General features: G+C 38.4%; 1 protein-coding gene across 1 annotated transcript in view; it reads left to right on the top strand.

The window, feature by feature from the left end:
* Positions 1–5,125, top strand: part of LOC122494298 (zinc finger protein 729-like) — a 48,582-nt gene extending 43,457 nt beyond the window's left edge. Inside the window, exon 8 of the mRNA XM_043599364.1 lies at positions 2,882–5,125. Within this exon, the coding sequence (XP_043455299.1) occupies positions 2,882–4,575 (1,694 nt within the window). The 3' untranslated portion in view covers positions 4,576–5,125. The remainder of the gene's footprint in view (positions 1–2,881) is intronic.
* Positions 5,126–21,110: the final 15,985 nt, after the last annotated feature.

Raw genomic sequence — 21,110 nt, 5'->3', positions numbered from 1 at the left:
CATGCCCTGAACCAAAGTTGGATGTGCAACTGAATGAGCCACGCAGGCACCCCAGTTTTGTTTTGATTCTTAAATACAATAACATAGAGCAGAAAATTTTTAAAAATATCAGAATGCATCACATGTAGCAGAGGTAAAGATTATTTCATGACTTGTTTGTTTTATGTTGTGGGTGTGTATTTGACCATAAAATAACATGTATTTCTTATCTCTCATTGAATTTTGTCCCCAAAGCATTTGCAAGCTAATGAAGAATCTTAAGTAGGACAGTGACATAATGTGAGTTACATATTTAATATATTACTCTTGACTGCCAGATGGAGATTAGAAGAAAGGATCTCAGGACACGACTGAGGGGATTATTGTTCTGCTTCAAATGTGTGGTGCTCTCTGGGCTTTCTGTGTGTTGGTAATGGCATTGGGGATAAGGAAACAGATTCAAGAGAGATTTAGAGGATCAATTCAGCCAGAGTTGTTGAGGGGGGCAAGTATGAAAGAGGCCTCCCGAAATGACTTCTGCTTTTCAGACGCCATTTTGTCATTTTCAGCCATCACCCCTTTTGTATTTTCTCATTTTTTTCTTCCATTAATTTAACGACAATAAAAAGAACTGTTTAGAGGCACCCGGGTGGCTCAGTCGGTTAGGCGTCCAACTTTGGCTCAGGTCATGATCTTTCAGTTCGTGAGTTCAAGCCCCACGTCAAGTTCTGTGCTGACAGTTCAGAGCCTGGAGCCTGTTACAGATTCTGTGTCTCCCTCTCTCTCTGCCCCTCCCCTGCTCGTGCTCTGTCTCTCTCTCTCAAAAATAAATAAACATCAAAAAAGAACTATTTAATCATGTTACTATATGTGACATGGAGAGCAGTTTGGGACCTAAACTGGATTCATTTGGTTCCTTACACTGTTCCCTTGATCACCATATTCCAGTTGGGTTCTTACCTAATGTTTTATAAATGATATTGTGCTTCTCTGACAAAGTAAAAAGCCAGGTACTCTCATCCCAGTACATTTTGCTGACATGAGTTGATGTTAAACTGAGCTGTGTGGGGTTTTTTTGTTTTTGTTGTTGTTTACAATTTCTTTCTGCTTTTCAACAAAAGCATGTTTTCCTTGGATTTCTGACTCATTTCTAAAGACTGTTCAATCTTCAATTTATTGATTTATGTTTATTTCCTTTCTCAACACCATAGTCACACTAGATAGTGTTCTTCTACATATTAAAGTTATATGGCAAGTATAGACAATAAGATAAATGAGAGAATAAGATAAAGCATGAACCCAATTCGAGTTTTCAGGGATAGTCTTTCTGAGCAGCTGCCATTTTAGTTAGGACATTTCAGACAAAAAGGAACTGACCATGCAGAGAGCATTCCTGGCAGATAGAAGAGCATGTGAGAGTGTGAAATGGGAAAGGATTTGATACGTTCCAGGAACTTCAATAAAGCCAGTAAGGCTAGAGCATTGCTCCTGAAGATAGTGGTGGTTCAAAATGAGGTGAAAAAAGTAATCAAGAAATGGATCATGCAGGGGCTTTTAGGCTTTGAACAGGAATTTGGATTTTATTTGAAGTACAAAGGGGTAAACCATTGAAAGGTTTTAAGCAGTATTCTCAATTTTTTTTTTATATCAGAAGCATCTGGGGAAATGAAAAATGAAAGAAAATTTGTATTTTTAAAGTTGCTGACAAATACTGAGTGTCCAGTAATGGCTCTAGGTACTAGAAATAAAGCAGAGAATGAAACAAAGTCATTGCTTTGATTAAGCATGGGCAGACAGACAAGGCACAAACTTTAAAACTAGTATATCCATTAGTGATAAATGCAATATAGGTGCATTTCTATATTGGGTGTTTTGATAATGTGTCATTTGAATGGAAAACTGAAATGAGAGAGCAAACCATGCAGGTATCTGGGAAAAGAGCATTCCAAAAGGTAAACACGGAGGTATACACTTGGTATTTTTGAGCAGCAAGGAAGCCATTGTGGTGAGAACAAAATGAATAATTAGGAGTGGCAAGAAATGACATCAGAAAAGTGGCCAAGGGCAAACTCATGTAGAGTCTGTGGACCATAGTAAGGTCTTGTGAGCCATAATAAGTAAGAACTTAGGATATTATTCTAAGATGGTAAACTAAGAAGATTTTTATACGGGAATAAGGTGATATGAATTACATTGTAAATGAATTCCTCTGGCTGCTGTGTGAAGAACAGATTGCAGGGACAATTGCAAGTGGCTTGGCCTAGAGTGATAGTAGTGGATGTGGTCGTACTTGATAAACTTAAAAAAATTTTTTTTGATGTTTATTTATTTTTGAGAGAGAGAGAGACAGAGTGTGAGCAGGGGAGGGGCACGGAGAGGGGGAGACACAGAATCTGAAGCAGGATCCAGGCCCTGAGCTGTCACCCCTGAGCCCAATGTGGGGCTCAAAGCCAGGTGAGATCATGACCTGAGCCAACATCAGACACTTAACCAACTGAGCCACCCAGGCGTCCCTTGATAAACTTTTAATAGGACAGGTAGTAGGTCTTGTTGGTAGATTGGATATCTAACTAAACATTTGATTGAATGTTTATAGGGGAGTGTTTTTGTTGTTTTATAAGCTTCTTTGGTTGGATTCTAATCTACTCCAAAGTTTGAGAACCACACACTTAAACTGTTTTCCTAATTACTTTGCTCCCTATAAACTCCCCTCATTCTATGTTTTCTCCTTGTGCCTTTTGTTTTAATTGCACAAAATATTTCAGCACTGTTTAAGCCATTTGTTCTTATCAGAATTTTTATTTTACCTATCATTTTTATTTTAGAAGTTTCATTTCCCCTTGTTAAAAAAAAAAAAAAAAAAAAAAAAAAAGAAGGAATTTGCTCTCTTGTTATCTTACAGACTTGGAATCCAGTTGTGAGACCAAAAAGTCATCTCCAGAAAAGGGAGCTTATGAAATGGAATCACTGCAATGGGAAAATAGGAGGAAACCTATCAGCCATAATTTTGATTACAGTGGTCTTAGAGATAATATGGAGGGCAAAGGCAAATTTGAGGATCAACAGGGAAGTCAGGAAGGACTTTACATGCACATGAAAATTACCTATGGAGAAAAGGCCACCCAAAGCCATTCTGTGTCACCTACTCTTCATCCGCTAAATCCTACCAGGGAAAAATTGTACAAATGTAAGGAATATGAACAAGCTTTCAGCTACCTGTCATGCCTTACTCAACATGAGAAAAGCCATAATAAAGAAAAACACTCTGAAGTTAAGAAACGTAGGAAGACCTTCAGCAAAAAGCCAACATATATTCAACATCAGAGGATTCAGAATGGTGAAAAGCCTTATGAGTGTATGGAATGTGGGAAGGCCTTTGGTCGTAGTTCTGATCTGATTCAACATCAGAAAATTCATACTAATGAAAAACCTTATCAGTGTAAGGCATGTGGGAAAGCTTTTATTCGTGGTTCACAGCTCACTGAACATCAGAGAGTTCATACAGGAGAGAAACCATATGAATGTAAGAAATGTGGAAAAGCCTTTAGTTATTGTTCACAATATACTCTCCATCAGAGAATTCACAGTGGTGAAAAACCCTATGAATGCAAGGAATGTGGGAAGTCCTTTATTCTTGGTTCTCAACTTACTTACCATCAGAGAATTCATAGTGGTGAGAAACCCTATGAGTGTAAGGAATGTGGAAAGGCCTTTATTCTTGGTTCACACCTTACTTATCATCAAAGAGTTCATACTGGTGAAAAGCCTTACAGATGTGAAGAATGTGGGAAGGCCTTTTTATGTGCCTCCCAACTTAATGAACATCAGCGAATCCATACAGGTGAGAAACCCTATGAATGTAAAGAATGTGGGAAGGCCTTTTTTCGTGGCTCACAACTTACTTACCATTTGAGAGTTCATACAGGTGAGAGACCCTATAAATGTAAAGAATGTGGAAAAGCCTTTATTTCTAATTCTAATCTTACTCAACATCAGAGAATTCATACAGGTGAAAAACCCTACAAATGTAAAGAATGTGAGAAGGCCTTCATTTGTGGCAAACAGCTTAGTGAACATCAGAGAATTCATACAGGTGAGAAACCCTTTGAATGTAAGGAGTGTGGAAAGGCTTTTATTCGTGGTGCATATCTTACTCAACATGAGAAAATTCATGGTGAGAAACATTATGAATGTAAGGAATGTGGGAAGACCTTTTTTCGTGCCACACAACTTACATATCACCAGAGAATTCATACAGGTGAGAAACCCTACAAATGTAAGGAATGTGACAAGGCTTTTATTTATGGCTCACAACTTAGTGAGCACCAGAGAATTCATAGAGGTGAAAAACCCTATGAATGTAAGCAGTGTGGGAAGGCCTTTATTCGTGGTTCACATCTTACTGAACATCTAAGAACTCATTCTGGTGAGAAACCCTATGAATGTAAGGAATGTGGGAAGGCCTTTAGTCGTGGCTCAGAACTTACTCTACATCAAAGGATCCATACTGGTGAGAAACCTTATGCATGTGTCCAATGTGGTAAAGACTTTAGACGTCATTCACAACTTACTCAACATATGAGGCTTCATAATTGAAAAAGCTTTGAATATGATTTAATATAAGAAAGGCTTCAACTGTATTCAACACCTCTGGAATATTAGAGAACCCATATTATGTTCATAATGAATGTAGGACATCCTTTTCCTTGTGCTCATAATGAACTCATTTTTAGAAAGCCTATATTAATGCAGAAATAACTTCTGAAACACAGTAAACATTTATTTTCATTTTCATTTTTTTATTTTTTATTTTTAAAGTAGGCTTCATGCCCAGCACAGAGTCCAACTTAGGGCTTGAACTCACGACCCTGAGATCAAGACCTTAGCTGAGATCAAGAGTCAGACACTTAACCAACTAAGCCACCCAGGCACCCCCTATTAAACAATTTTAACAATCTCTATAGCCTTGGAATGTAATCTGAAATATATCCTTTATTGAGTACCATCTCTATTTCACCATTTCCTGTGAAATTTGAAAAGTTACTTAACCTCTCTGTGCCTCAGCTTCTTTGTGTAAAATAATGTAATGATATTACATGGATTGAATTATAGATGATTAAACACATGTAACTCCCTTTGGACAGCATCTGATACTCAGTATCTATTATTATCACTGGTATTATCATTATTATATGCTATTAGAGAAGTCAAAGGGTAGGAATATTTTTGAATACAGTAAGACATAAGCATTCTATTACCATCTATCCCTTTCTGTTTCTTGTTTGGGTTTGGTCTGGTTTTACCATCTATCCTTTTTTGAACATTTTTTGAATAAATGTTTATTATTTGTTTTTGAGAGAGGGAGAGACAGAGTGCAAGCTGGGGAGGAGCAGAGAGAGAGGGAGACACAGAATCCGAAGCAGGCTCCAGATTCTGAGCTGTCAGCACAGAGTCCAATGCAGGGCTCAAACTCACGAACTGTGAGATCATGACCTGAGCTGAAGCTGGACGCTCAACTGACTGAGCCAGCCAGGCACTCCTAAAATATTATTTGCTACATTGATCATAATTCATTGACATATATTTGGCATATACCATATTTGCATATTAGAAAATACTCTGAACCAGACTCTCCAAAATATGTTCAAGAGATAATAATCTCCAAAATACCATTGGAGGAGAGGACTCTGTCTCATTGCATATTGTGGTACATAACCAAATTCCCTTATTGCCAATGAATTACACTTTGAGCAAGCCGAATTAAAAGGTTGTAAGAAGACCTGCAATAAAGAAAATATTACCATTATTCAACACACTGTTTCCCAGTCCTGACCATGAATTCTTTCCCCTCCATAATATTTACTATCTTTGGGTTATGAACACACTTTGAGAAATCCATTGCTGACCAAAAAGAATAATTATAAGAGAAAATTTAACGCATTATGGAAGTTAGTTAAATTTAGTGGGTGGTGCAGTACTTTTGTGTTCTAAAATTAATCAGTACACTATACAAGAAGAGTCCCTCTAGCTCAAGTTTTCACAACCCTTTCCCCATTCTCTCATCATCTAGTTTGACTTAATTAGATTTTTATTCTTGATGCTGTTGTTATACGACTGTTGAGCCTGGGTGGCCCAGGCAGTTAAGCATCAGACTCTTGGTATTGGCTCAGGTGATCTCCCAGTTTCAGGAGTTTGAGCCCCACGTCCCACACGGGAAGGCTGCTTGGGATTCTTTGTCTCCCTTTCTCCCTGTCCCTCCCCGACTTGCGCTATCTCTGTCTCTCTCAAAATAAATAAAAAACTTTAAAAAAAAGATGGTTTAATATGAAACTTGAATGAATATTATCTCAGTACTTTATTTCATAAATCATTTTGAAACTAAGAGTTTCCCTATTGAGGTAATGGTGAGGGGATAGGAATGTACACTAATCAAAGAATTCATAAAGACAAACAGGTTGTGGTTGCTATACTGCCTTAGTTGCTACTTTAAGGTATACTGATACCATCATATCTGTTCAAATTAAGCTTTATTTTCCCTACATGCATACAATTCTTTTCAAAGGTCACTACATTCCCCTTACAAAGTTATGTAACAAAGTTTACCCCATACCAAAGTTACAGTGTAAATTAAAAAGAATCACATTCACTATTGCTCACCCATCTACTGTTAAAACTTTGGTTTTCATCTTGTGATGTTTCCTTCTGTTCTCAAATATGGTCCACATTTGAGTCTAAGAAAAGTATGTTTTAATGAGATAGCTACCCACTCATCTGTAACTTGTTTTATTTTAACTTTTTATTGTAGAACATAACAAATGTAACAAAAATAGAATAGTAAAATGAACAGACATGTACCCATTACGTTTTTATTTTTATTTTTTAACTCAAGTATAGATAACATACAACATCGCTTTTTAAATGTTTATTTATTTTGAGAGAGAGAGAGAGAGAGTGAGTGAGCAGGGAGGGGCAGAGGGAGAGAGAGAGAGAGAGAGAGAGAGAGAATCCCAAGTAGGCTCCACACTTAGCAATAGAGCCCAACACAGGGCTCAATCTCACACTGTGAGATCATGACCTGAGCTGAAATCAAGAGTCACACGCTTAACTGACTGAGCCATCCAGGCACCAAGCATCACATATTTTTAATAATCACTTCTATTTTACCTTTCTTGTTAATCTTCCAAATATTTTTTGCTGGAATATTTTAAAGCCAAGCAGTATATTTTATTTTATTTTATAATTATTATTTTTAATCTTTTAAGATACTTTATTTTATTTTTATGAAATTTATTGTCAAATTGGTTTCCATACAACACTCAGTGCTCATCCCAAAAGATGCCCTCTTCAATACCCATCACCCACCCTCTCCTCCCTCCCACCCCCCACCAACCCTCAGTTTGTTCTCAGTTTTTAAGAGTCTCTTATGCTTTGGCTCTCTCCCACTCTAACCTCTTTTTTTTTTTTTTTTTTCCTTCCCTCCCCCATGGGTTTCTGTTAAGTTTCTCAGGATCCACATAAGAGTGAAAACATATGGTATCTGTCTTTCTCTGTATGGCTTATTTCACTTAGCATCACACTCTCCAGTTCCATCCACGTTGCTACAAAGGGCCATATTTCATCCTTTCTCATTGCCACGTAGTACTCCATCATGTATATAAACCACAATTTCTTTATCCACTCATCAGTTGATGGACATTTAGGCTCTTTCCATAATTTGGCTATTGTTGAGAGTCCTGCTATAAACATTGGGGTACAAGTGCCCCTATGCATCAGTACTCCTGTATCCCTTGGGTAAATTCCTAGCAGTGCTACTGCTGGGTCATAGGGTAGGTCTATTTTTAATGTTTTGAGGAACCTCCACACTGTTTTCCAGAGTGGCTGCACCAGTTTGCATTCCCACCAACAGTGCAAGAGGGTTCCTGTTTCTTCACATCCTCTCCTGCATCTATAGTTTCCTGATTTGCTCATTTTGGCCACTCCGACTGGCGTGAGATGATATCTGAGTGTGGTTTTGATTTGTATTTCCCTGATGAGGAGCGACATTGAGCATCTTTTAATGTGCCTGTTAGCCATCCAGATGTCTTCTTTAGAGAAGTGTCTCTTCATGTTTTCTGCCCATTTCTTCACTGGATTATTTGTTTTTCGGGTGTGGAGTTTGGTGAGCTCTTTATAGATTTTGGATACTAGCCCTTTGTCCGATATGTCATTTGCAAATATCTTTTCCCATTCCGTTGGTTGCCTTTTAGTTTTGTTGATTGTTTCCTTTGCTGTGCAGAAGCTTTTTATCTTCATGAGGTCCCAATAGTTCATTTTGCTTTTAATTCCCTTGCCTTTGGGGATGTGTCGAGTAAGAGATTGCTACGGCTGAGGTCAGAGAGGTCTTTTCCTGCTTTCTCCTAGAGGGTTTTGATGGTTTCCTGTCTCACATTCAGGTCCTTCATCCATTTTGAGTTTATTTTTGTGAATGGTGTGAGAAAGTGGTCTAGTTCCAACCTTCTGCATGTTGCTGTCCAGTTCTCCCAGCACCATTTGTTAAAGAGACTGTCTTTTTTCTATTGGATATTCTTTCCTGCTTTGTCAAAGATTGGTTGGCCATACTTTTGTGGGTCTAGTTCTGGGGTTTCTATTCTATTCCATTGGTCTATGTGTCTGTTTTTGTGCCAATACCATGCTGTCTTGATGATGACAGCTTTGTAGTAGAGGCTAAAGTCTGGGATTGTGATGCCTCCTGCTTTGGTCTTCTTCTTCAAAATTACTTTGGCGATTCGGGGCCTTTTGTGGTTCCATATAAATTTTAGGATTGCTTGTTCTAGCTTCGAGAAGAATGCTGGTGCAATTTTGATTGGGATTGCATTGAATGTGTAGATAGCTTTGGGTAGTATTGACATTTTGACAATATTTATTCTTCCAACCCATGAGCACGGAATGTTTTTCCATTTCTTTATATCTTCTTCAATTTCCTTCATAAGCTTTCTATAGTTTTCAGCATACAGATCTTTGACATCTTTGGTTAGATTTATTCCTAGGTATTTTATGCTTCTTGGTGCAATTGTGAATGGGATCAGTTTCTTTATTTGTCTTTGTGTTGCTTCATTATTAGTGTATAAGAATGCAACTGATTTCTGTACATTGATTTTGTATCCTGCAACTTTGCTGAATTCATGTATCAGTTCTAGCAGACTTTTGGTGGCGTCTATCGGATTTTCCATGTATATTATCATGTCATCTGCAAAAAGTGAAAGCTTGACTTCATCTTTGCCAATTTTGATGCCTTTGATTTCCTTTTGTTGTCTGATTGCTGATGCTAGAACTTCCAACACTATGTTAAACAACAGCGGTGAGAGTGGACATCCCTGTCGTGTTCCTGATCTCAGGGAAAAAGCTCTCAGTTTTTCCCCATTGAGGATGATGTTAGCTGTGGGCTTTTCATAAATGGCTTTTATGATGTTTAAGTATGTTCCTTCTGTCCCTACTTTCTCGAGGGTTTTTATTAAGAAATCTTGCTGAATTTTGTCAAATCCCTTTTCTGCATCAATTGACAGGATCATATGGTTCTTATATTTTCTTTTATTAATGTGATGTATCACATTGATTGATTTGCGAATGTTGAACCAGCCCTGCATCCCAGGAATGAATCCCACTTGATCATGGCGAGTAATTCTTTTTCTATGCTGTTGAATTCGATTTGCTAGTATCTTATTGAGAATGTTTGCATCCATATTCATCAGGGATATTGGCCTGTAGTTCTCTTTTTTTACTGGGTCTCTGTCTGGTTTAGGAATCAAAGTAATACTGGCTTCATAGAATGAGTCTGGAAGTTTTCCTTCCCTTTCTATTTTTTCGAATAGCTTGAGAAGGATAGGTATTATTTCTGCTTTAAACGTCTGGTAGAACTCCCCTAGGAAGCCATCTGGTCCTGGACTCTTATTTGTTGGGAGATTTTTGATAACTGATTCAATTTCTTCGCTGGCTATGGGTCTGTTCAAGCTTTCTATTTCCTCCTGTTTGAGTTTTGGAAGTGTGTGGGTGTTTAGAAATTTGTCCATTTCTTCCAGGTTGTCCAGTTTGTTGGCATATAATTTTTCATAGTATTCCCTGATAATTGCTTGTATTTCTGAGGGATTGGTCGTAATAATTCCATTTTCATTCATGATTTTATCTATTTGGGTCATCTCCCTTTTCTTTTTGAGAAGCCTGGCTAGAGGTTTATCAATTTTGTTTATTTTTTCAAAAAACCAACTCTTGGTTTCACTGATCTGCTCTACAGTTTTTTTAGATTCTATATTGTTTATTTCTGCTCTGATCTTTATTATTTCTCTTCTTCTGCTGGGTTTAGGGTGTCTTTGCTGTTCTGCTTCTATTTCCTTTAGGTGTGCTGTTAGATTTTGTATTTGGGATTTTTCTTGTTTCTTGAGATAGGCCAGTATTGCAATATATTTTCCACTCAGGACTGCCTTCGCTGCATCCCAAAGCATTTGGATTGTTGTATTTTCATTTTCGTTTGTTTCCATATATTTTTTAATTTCTTCTCTAATTGCCTGGTTGACCCATTCGTTCTTTAGTAGGGTATTCTTTAACCTCCATGCTTTTGGAGGTTTTCCAGACTTTTTCCTGTGGTTGATTTCAAGCTTCATAGCATTGTGGTCTGAAAGTATGCATAGTATGATTTCAATTCTTGTATACTTATGAAGGGCTGTTTTGTGACCCAGTTTGTGATCTATCTTGGAGAATGTTCCATGTGCACTCGAGAAGAAAGTATATTCTGTTGCTTTGGGATGCATAGTTCTAAATATATCTGTCAAGTCCATCTGATCCAATGTATCATTCAGGGCCCTTGTTTCTTTATTGACCATGTGTCTAGATGATCTATCCATTGTTGTAAGTGGGCTATTAAAGTTCCCTGCAATTACCACATTCTTATCAATAAGGTTGCCTATGTTTGTGAGTAATTGTTTTATATATTTGGGGGCTCCTGTATTCAGCGCATAGACATTTATAATTGTTAGTTCTTCTTGATGGATAGACCCCGTAATTATTATATAATGTCCTTCTTCATCTCTTGTTACAGCCTTTAGTTTAAAGTCTACTTTGTCTGATATAAGTATGGCTACTCCAGCTTTCTTTTGAGTTCCAGTAGCGTGATAAATAGTTCTCCATCCCCTCACTTTCAATCTGAAGGTGTCCTCAGGTCTAAAATGAGTCTCTTGTAGACAGCAAATAGATGGGTCTTGTGTTTTTTTTAAAAAAAATTTTTTTTTAATTTTTTTTCAACATTTATTTATTTTTGGGACAGAGAGAGACAGAGCATGAACAGGGGCGGGGCAGAGAGAGAGGGAGACACAGAATTGGAAACAGGCTCCAGGCTCCAAGCCATCCGTCCAGAGCCTGACGCGGGGCTCGAACTCCCGGACCGCGAGATCGTGACCTGGCTGAAGTTGGACGATTAACCGACTGCGCCACCCAGGCGCCCCGGGTCTTGTGTTTTTTAACCCATTCTGATACCCTATGTCTTTTGGTTGGTGCATTTAGTCCATTTACATTCAGTGTTATTATAGAAAGATATGGCTTTAGAGTCATTGTGATGTCTGTAGGTTTCATGCTTGTAGCGATGTCTCTGGTACTTTGTCTCACAGGATGCCCCTTAGGATCTCTTGTAGGGCTGGTTTAGTGGTGACGAATTCCTTCAGTTTTTGTTTGTTTGGGAAGACCTTTATCTCTCCTTATATTCTAAATGACAGACTTGCTGGATAAAGGATTCTCGCCTGCATATTTTTTCTGTTCATCACATTGAAGATTTCCTGCCATTCCTTTCTGGCCTGCCAAGTTTCAGTAGAGAGATCGGTTATGAGTCTTATCGGTCTCCCTTTATATGTTAGAGCACGTTTATCCCTAGCTGCTTTCAGAATTTTCTCTTTATCCTTGTATTTTGCCAGTTTCCCTATGATATGTTGTGCAGATGATCGATTCAAGTTACGTCTGAAGGGAGTTCTCTGTGCCTCTTGGATTTCAATGCCTTTTTCCTTCCCCAGATCAGGGACGTTCTCAGACATTATTTCTCCAAATACACCTTCAGCACCTTTCCCTCTCTCTTCCTCCTCTGGAATACCAATTATGCATAGATTATTTCTCTTTAGTGCATCACTTAGTTCTCTGATTTTCCCTTCATACTCCTGGATTTTTTAAATCTTTTTCTCAGCTTCTTCTTTTTCCATAATTTTATCTTCTAGTTCACCTATTCTCTCCTCTGCCTCTTCAATCCGAGCTGTGGTCGACTCCATTTTATTTGCAGCTCATTGATAGCATTTTTTAGCTCCTCCTGGCTGTTCCTTAGTGTCTTGATCTCTGTAGCAATAGATTCTCTGCTGTTCTCTATACTGTTTTCAAGCCCAGCGATTAATTTTATGACTATTATTCTAAATTCACTTTCTGTTATATTCTTTAAATCGTTTTTGATCAGTTCGTTAGCTGTCGCTATTTCCTGGAGATTCTTTTGAGGGCAATTCTTCTGTTTCGTCATTTTGGATAGTCCCTGGAGTGGTGTGGAACTGCAGGGCACTTCCCCTGTGCTGTCTTGAATAACTTGCGTTGGTGGGCGGGCCGCAGTCAGACCTGATGTCTGCCCCCAGCCCACTGCTGGGGCCATACTCGGACTGGTGTGTACCTTCTCTTCCCCTCTCCTAGGGGCGGGACTCACTGTGGGGTGGTGGCCCATCTGGGCTACTTGCACACTGCCAGGCTTGTGGTGCTGGGGATCTGGCATATTTGCTGGGGTGGATCCTCAAGGTGCACAGGGACAGGAGGAGTAGGCTCAGCTTGCTTATCCTTTGGTGATCCGCTTCAGGAGGGGCCCTGCAGCACCGGGAGGGAGTCAGACCCACCGCCAGAGGGATGGGTCTGTAGAAACACAGCATTGGGTGTTTGCACGGTGCACACAAGTTCCCTGACAGGAACTGGTTCCCTTTGGGATTTTGGCTGGGGGATGGGCGAGGGAGATGGCGCTGGTGAGCGCCTTTGTTCCCTGCCAAGTTGTGCTCTGTCATCCGGGGCTCAACAACTCTCCCTCGCGTTGTCCTCCAGCCCTCCCACTCTCTGAGCAGAGCTGTTAATTTATAACCTCCCAGATATTAAGTCCCGCTTGCTGTCAGAATATACTCCGTCCAGCCCCTCTGCTTTTGCAAGCCAGACTCGGGGGCTCTGCTTTGCCGGCAGGCTGCCCCTCTGCCCTGGTTCCCTCCCGCCAGTCCATGTAGCATGCACTGCCTCTCCGCCCTTCCTACCCTCTTCCGTGGGCCTCTTGTCTACGTTTGGCTCCGCAGAGCCAAGCTAGTCTTCTGGCGGTTTTCTGGGTTATTTAGGCAGGTGTGGGTGGTATCTAAGTGATCAGCAGGACGAGGTGAGCCCAGCGTCCTCCTATGCCACCATCTTCCCTATTGTACCCAAACAAGTATATTTTATCATCTCCCCTCTACATATTTCAGTATGTATCTTGAACAGATAAGGACTTAATTAATATCTAGTAATTTTTGAGATATTACTGATTATAGTTGGATTATTTGAGTCAGGATTTAAAAGACATCTGCTCATTACATTTGGTTGCTGTGTCTCTTGTACACTTGCTTTTGTCTTTTTAAAAATGCCTACAGAACAAAACAGAAACATGGTAACAGCAATGCCATGATATATCCTCCCTATTTTCTCCAGATTGAATATTCAGGTTATTTCTTTGTTGCTGCAAACCAGGCAATAAATGTCTTTATATGCTTATTCTTGCATATTTGTGTTTTTATTTCTACAGAATATATTCCTACAGATTAGACTGCTAAGTCAAAATATGTATACATTTTACATTTGTTTTAATAGATTATGCTGTTTTGAAACAGCCAGTTTACATTCTCATCATTAAAGTATGAGAGTGCTCATTCCCTATACCATCACCAGGAACAAAAAATAAAGCCAAAAGGAGCCATGATGGAATAACAGGTTTAAACAGCAACTGTGATCCTCAACAAGAAAGATACAAATTAAGTGAGCAGTATGATCACACCAACTTCCTACCTGGAGATACATTCTAGATAATGAAAAAGGTTTATCGCACACTGAGCATGCTGGTCTATGTTGAGAAGATTGAGATCAAAGAGACTGATGTTCCTGGAAGTTGCAGAGCAGTTCCAGAGAGAAGGAAGCTGTGCAGAGAATTTCAGAAATGTGTGAAAGGGTCCTCTTCGGTCTTTCCTAACATTAAGTAGTACATGTGTAGGTTGTGATGCTACAAGTCTGAGCAAAGTGTAATCAGAGAGCTGCAAGTTGTAAAATGCCCAGCGCTGACACAGGGCAGAGGTGTTTCTAATTCTGACCCTGATGATCACCCATACCATTTAGTAGATAGCCCAGAAGAGTCACACATAACGAACAGAGGTCAACCATCTCTAAAGCACTTTAGACTTGTCCTAAACTGTTTTAAAGTTTTAAAAGAATCAAGCAAGTAACCCAGCTGCCTACAGAGCAAAGCTTCACCCTCTAAAATAAATGTAACAATAGCCACATTCAACAATGTAAATTGCGTAATGTTCATTATCTGTATAAAGAAGCCCTCCACCACGTGACACAAAACCAGAAAAAAATCAATTGGTTGGTCAAATAAAATGGCAGGGGAAATGGTATCAGTACAAAATTACTAAAGAAGCTATTATGCTTAATATGTTTAAGAATTTTTAGTTTTTTTAATGTTTATTTTTGAGAGAGAGACAGAGCACAAATGGGGGAGGAGTAGAGAGAGGGAGACACGGAATCTGAAGCAGGCTCCAGGCTCTGAGCTGTCAGCACAGAGCCCAGTGCAGGGCTCAAACCCATGAACCACGAGAACATGACCTGAGCCAAAGTCAAATGCTTAACTGAGCAAGCCACCCAGGTGCCTCTGCTTAAGAATTTTTTAAAATCCACAACATAATGAGGACAGATATAGAGGATACAAATGGAACTTCTATAAAAGAAAAATATCTGAGAAGAAAGTTTTATTGGAGATTAAACATAGAGGAAGGAAAAATTCAGTGAACTTGAAAATATGTTTGGAAAAATGAAGCACAGAGAGAAAAAGACTGAAAGAAAAGAGCCTCAATGACCTGTGGACAAATTAAAGCAGGTTCTGTGTAAATGAGATGTCCGCAAGATGGTAGAATTGGATGTCCTAGGCCCTCTCTCCTCTAACAAACACACTGATACAGCAATTCATGGAAAAATTCCCTTTGTGAGAAATCCAAAAAATGAGTGAAAGCCTCTGCACCTAGGGAGAATGCAAAGCCAGACTCATCAAAACCCACAGGGAGATATGGGACACCCTTCCGCCAGAGTCCAGGCACATGGTACAACATCATATGATTAGTGAGAGACTCCTGGCTACCAGCTTCACCTGGGGGTGGGGTGGGGTGGGGAAGGGGATATTTTACATATTCTGTACCTTAAATTTCCTGGGAGCTCCCAGAACACTGACTTAGGTCTTGCCAGTTGTGGAGTTCTGACAGGTCCAGTAAAATCTAGCCACTGGGTAGATAACAGAGATGGTGGGTTGGGCTGGTAGATACCATTAATCCTTACCTCTATTCAACACAAAGCAAGCCCTCAGCCCTCAGCTTTCCCATGGGGAAGAAAAGAGTTGATCTGTGTGTCCAACACTCCAGTGTTGCTAGGGCCATTCAACGACTTGGCATTTGACTTAGTCTTACAGCTCTGAGAGGTCTGGCACAGTCTATCCACCTTTGGGAAAACAGAACCAATGGTTTCAACTGATAGATGCCACAATCCCCCATTCCCAGCTCAGCACAGACTGAGTGAGCAAAAATAAGAGGCTGCCTACTTATCCTGGAGGTGAGAAAGAGTATATACAGGTCCCCAGGGAAAGGTGGAGATTGGCAGAGAATTTAAAAATATGATTCAACTATATACTGGATATACGTTTTAGATTCAAATATCAAATTTCAAAACAAAAGGACAGAAAAAGATACACCATGCAAACTGCAATCATAAGAGAAATGGAGTGGCTATACTATCAGATCAAACAGGTATTAAGACAAAATTACCAGAGACAAAGAGGTACACTTTATCATCAAAAAGGGCTAATCCATCAAGAAGACATAACAATCATAAGGATATATGCACCTGAGCCAACATCCCAAATGTCCATCACCAGATGAATGAAGAAACAAAATCAACTGTCCTAAATATGCTGAAAAAGCTGAAAGAAGTTGTGGAACTTAAAAGTACAATAACTGAAATGAAAAATACACTAAACACCTACTAGGATGCCTATTTTAAATTTATTTTTAAATGTTTTTATTTATGTTTGAGGGGGTGGGGGGAAAGGGCAGAAAGAATGGGAGACAGAGAATCCAAAGCAGGCTCTGTGCTGACAGCAGAGAGCTCAATGCAGGGCTCGAACTCATGAACTCAAAACTCAATCTCACAACCTGAGCTGAAGTTGGAGGCTTTTAGGGGCCCCCTAGGATCCCTATTTTAAAAATTAAAAAATAACAACTGTTGATGAGGATATGGAACAATTGGGATGCTCAGATATTGCTAGAAATTGTGCGGTTCCTATAAAAATAACTTGGTGGTTCCTCAAAAGCTAAATATAGAATTTCCATATGACCCAACAATTCCACTCAGGTATTAAAAGAATTGAAAGCAATGACTTGAATAGATACTTGTATACAAATGTTTATTGCAGCATTATACGTAATAGCCAAAATGTAGAAACAACTCAAGTATCCATCAACAGAATAAACAAAATGTGGCATATATGCACAATGGAATAATATTCAGGCACAAAAAGAAATGAAATTCTTGCACATGCTACAACATGGATTAGTGTTGAAAACATTACATTAAGTAAAATAAGCCAGACACAAAAGAACAAGTATTGTATGTTTCCACTTATATGAAATATCAAGAATAGGCAAATTAATAGATTTTCATAGAAAGTAGATTAGAAGTTATTAGGAGTTATTGCCTAATGGCTACAGTTTCTGTTTGAGGTGACGAAAAGGTTAGAATTAGATAGCAGTGATAGTTGCACAACAATGTGATATAACTAATGTTGCTGAATTGTACATTTAAAAATGGTGAAAATGGCAATCTTATGTTGTATATATTTTACAACTTGTAAAAAGTTGGTAATGTAACCTACCAAAAATTATTACATAATTATTTACATAAATATTTACACAAAATTACACATTTTAAAAGGGTAAAGTATGTGGAATGTAAATTATATCTCAATAAAGCTATTTCAAAGTTAGAAACGAACTATGAATTTAACTTAAGTAGTTGTACTTTACTATTCATATTATTTATTTAATCTTGGATGCATTAGTTAGTTCATGGTTTATAAGAAATGGTCCATTTCTTCTAAGTTGTTGAGTTTCTGCTAGTAGAATTGCTCATAATGCTCCCTTATTATCCTATCATTGTTTGCTGGATTTTTACTAATATTCTCTTACATTTCTGATGACAATCTTGCTAGAAGTTTATCAGTTTCATTGATCTTTTCAAAAGATGAGATTTTGGTTTATTTTTCTGTATTGTTTTTCTGTTTACAATTTATTGATTTTAAGCTCTTTATATTTATTTCCTTCCTTCTGTTTACTTTGCATTGTTTTGCTCTTTTTCTAGTTTCTTATGGAAGGAATTTGAGCGGTATTTTTTTTTTGAAAACTTTACCCCATTTTTGATGAGCATTTAGTACTATAAATTTTTCTGTAAATTCAGATTTAATTGTATTCTACAAGTTTTCCTATGTTCTATTTTCATTTTCACTCAGTGTAACCTTTTTAAAAAACATCCCTTGAGATTTCCTCTTTGACCCAAGAGTTAAAGTGTATTGTTTAGTTTCATGTTATCTTTCTGCTAAACAATTTCTAGTTTAATTCCTTTGCAATCAAAGAACACAGTATGATTTCAATTCTTTCTTTGTAATATATATTTTTTTAATTTTAATGTGTATTTATTTTTGAGAGAGCAACAGAGTGTGAGTGGGGGAGGCGCAGAGAGACACACAAAATCCAAAGCAGGCTCCAGGCTCAGAGCTGAATTCATGTATCAGCTCTAGCAGGTTTTTGCGGGGGAGTCTTTCAGGTTTTCCATGTAGAGTATCAAAGTGAAAGTTTGACTTCTTTGTCGATTTGGATGCCTTTTATTTTGTTTTGTTGTCTGATTGCTGAGGCTAGGACTTCCAACACTATGTTAAACAACAGTGGTGAGAGTGGACATCCCTGTCATGTTCCTGATATCAGGGGGAAAGTTTTTCCTGATTGAGGGTGATATTAGCTATGGGCCTTTCATATATGGCTTTTATGATGTTAAGGTATGTTCCTTCTATTCCGACTTTATTGAGGGTTTTTATTAAGAAAAGATGTTGTATTTTGTCAAAATCTTTTTCCACATCTATTGACAAGATCATATGGTTCTTATCTTTTCTTCCATTAATGTGATGTATCACGTTGATTGATTTGCAGATATTGAACCAGCCCTGCAACCCAGGAATGAATCCCACTTGATCATGGTGAATAATTCTTTTAATATACTGTTGAATTCAATTTGCTAGTGTCCTGTTGAGATTTCTCACATCCATGTTCATCAGAGATACTGGCCTGTAATTTTCCTTTTTAGTGGGGTCTTTGTCTGGTTTGGGAATCAAGGTGATGCTGGCTTCATAGAATGAGTCTGGAAGCCTTCCTTCCATTCTATTTTTGGAACAGCTTGAGAAGAATAGGAATTAACTCTTTCTGATTTAAACGTCTGATAAAATTCCCTTGGGAAGCCATCTGATCCAAGACTCTTATTTGTTGGGAGATTTTAAAATAACTGCTTCAGTTTCTTCACTGCTTATGGGTCTGTTCAAGTTTTCTATTTCTTCCCATTTGAGTTTTGGTAGTGAATGGGTATCTAGGAATTTGTCCATTTCTTCCAGATTATCCAGTTTGTCGGCATATAATTTTTCATAGTTTTCTATAATAATTGTTTGTATTTCTGTGGTGTTGTGATCTCTTTCATTTGTGATTGTATCTCTTTGGGTTCTCTCTTTTCTTTTTGAGAAGTCTGGCTAAGGGTTTACCAATTTTGTTTATCCTTTCAAAAAACCAGATCTTAGACTCACTGAACTGTTCTGTTCTTTTTTAAATTATTATTTTATATTATTTCTACTCTAATCTTTATTTCTTTTCTTCTGCTGGTTTTGAGGCTTCTTTCCTGCTCTGTTTCTAATTGCTTTAGCTGTAAGGTTAGATTCTGTATTTGGGATTTTTCTTGTTTCTTGAGATAAGCCTGGATCACGCTGTATTTTCACCTTAGGACTGCCTTTGCTGCATCCCAAAAGGTTTGGACTGTTATGTTTTCATTTTCATTTGCTTCCATATACTTTTAAAGTTCTTCCTTAATTTCCTGGTTGACCCATTCATTCCTTAGGATATTCTTTAACCTCCATGTATTTAGAGGCTTTCCAAATTTATTTTTGTGGTTGATTTCAAGTTTCATAGCATTGTGATCTGAAAATAGGTGCATGGCCTGATTTCAATCCTTTTATATTTGTTGAAGTCTGTTTTGTGACCCATTTTGAGAATGTCCCATGTGCACTCGAGAAGAATGTGCATTCTGCTGCTTTTGGATGAAAAGATCTGAATGTATCTGTTAAGCCCATCTGGTCCAATGTGTCATTCAGAGCTATTGTTTCTTTACTGATTTTCTGCCTAGATGATCTGTCTATTGTTGTAAGTGGAGTATTAAAGTCCTCTACAATCACAGTATTTTTATCTATACATTTATTTATGTTCGTGATTAACTGATATATATATTTGGGTGCTTCCAAGTTGGGGCATAAACATTTATAATTGTTAGCGCTTCTTTTTTTTTTTTTTTAATTTTTTTTCCAACGTTTATTCTTTATTTATTTTTGGGACAGAGAGAGACAGAGCATGAACGGGGGAGGGGCAGAGAGAGAGGGAGACACAGAATCAGAAACAGGCTCCAGGCTCTGAGCCATCAGCCCAGAGCCCGACGCGGGGCTCGAACTCACAGACCGCGAGATCGTGACCTGGCTGAAGTCGGAAGCTTAACCGACTGCGCCACCCAGGTGCCCATTGTTAGCGCTTCTTGATGGATAGACCCCTCAATTATAATGACCTTCTTCATCTTTTGTTACAGTCTTTCGTTAAAATCTAGTTTGTCTGATAGAAGTATGGCTACTCTGGCTTTCTTTTTACATCCCATAGAATGATAGATGGTTCTCTATCCCTTCACTTTCAATCTGCCGGTGTCCTCAGGTCTAAAATGAGTCTCTTGTAGGCAGCATATAGATGGATCTTGGTTTTTTGTTCATTCTGATACCCCATGTCTTTTGATTGGGGCATTTAGTCCATTTACATTCAGATTATTAAAAGATAAGGATTTAGCGTCATTGTGTTATCTGTAGGTTTCACGCTTGTGGTGATGTCTCTGGTCCTTTGTAGTCTTTTCTGCTTTCCATTCACACAGACCCCCTTAAGATCTCCTGCAGGGCTGGTTTATGAACTCCTTTAGTTTTTGTCTGGGAAAAACATTTATCTCTTCTTCTACTCTAAATGACAGCCTTGCTGGATATAGGATTCTTGGCTGCATATTTTCCCTATTCAGCACATTGAATATTTCTTGCCGCTCCCTTCTGCCCTGACAAATTTCAGTGGACAGATCTGTCTACTCTTGTATGCTAAGGGCCATTTGTCCCTAGCTGCTTTCAGAATTTTCTCTTTATCTTTGTATTTTGCCAGTTTCACTATGATATGTCATGGTGTTGACCTATTTTTGTTGATCTGGGAGTTCTCTGTGCCTCCTGGACTTGGATGCCTGTTTCCTACCCCAGATTAGGTAACATCTCGCTATAATTTGTTCAAATAAATCTTCTTCCCCTTTCTCTCTTCCCCCTTCTGGAACTCCTATGATATGGATATTATTTCATTGAATCACTTAAGTCTCTAATTGTTCCTTCATGATCTAGTAACTTCCTTTCTCTACTTTTCTCAGCTTCATCATTTTCCATACTTTATCTTCTATTTCACCTATCTTTGCTGTTATTGCATCTAGCTTATTTTGCAGCTCATTTACAGCAT

The sequence above is a fragment of the Prionailurus bengalensis genome, chromosome E2, assembly GCF_016509475.1.
Source record: "Prionailurus bengalensis isolate Pbe53 chromosome E2, Fcat_Pben_1.1_paternal_pri, whole genome shotgun sequence".
NCBI lineage: Eukaryota > Metazoa > Chordata > Mammalia > Carnivora > Felidae > Prionailurus > Prionailurus bengalensis.
Note: the sequence above shows the minus strand (reverse complement) of the source record. Positions and strands in the feature narration are given on the sequence as shown.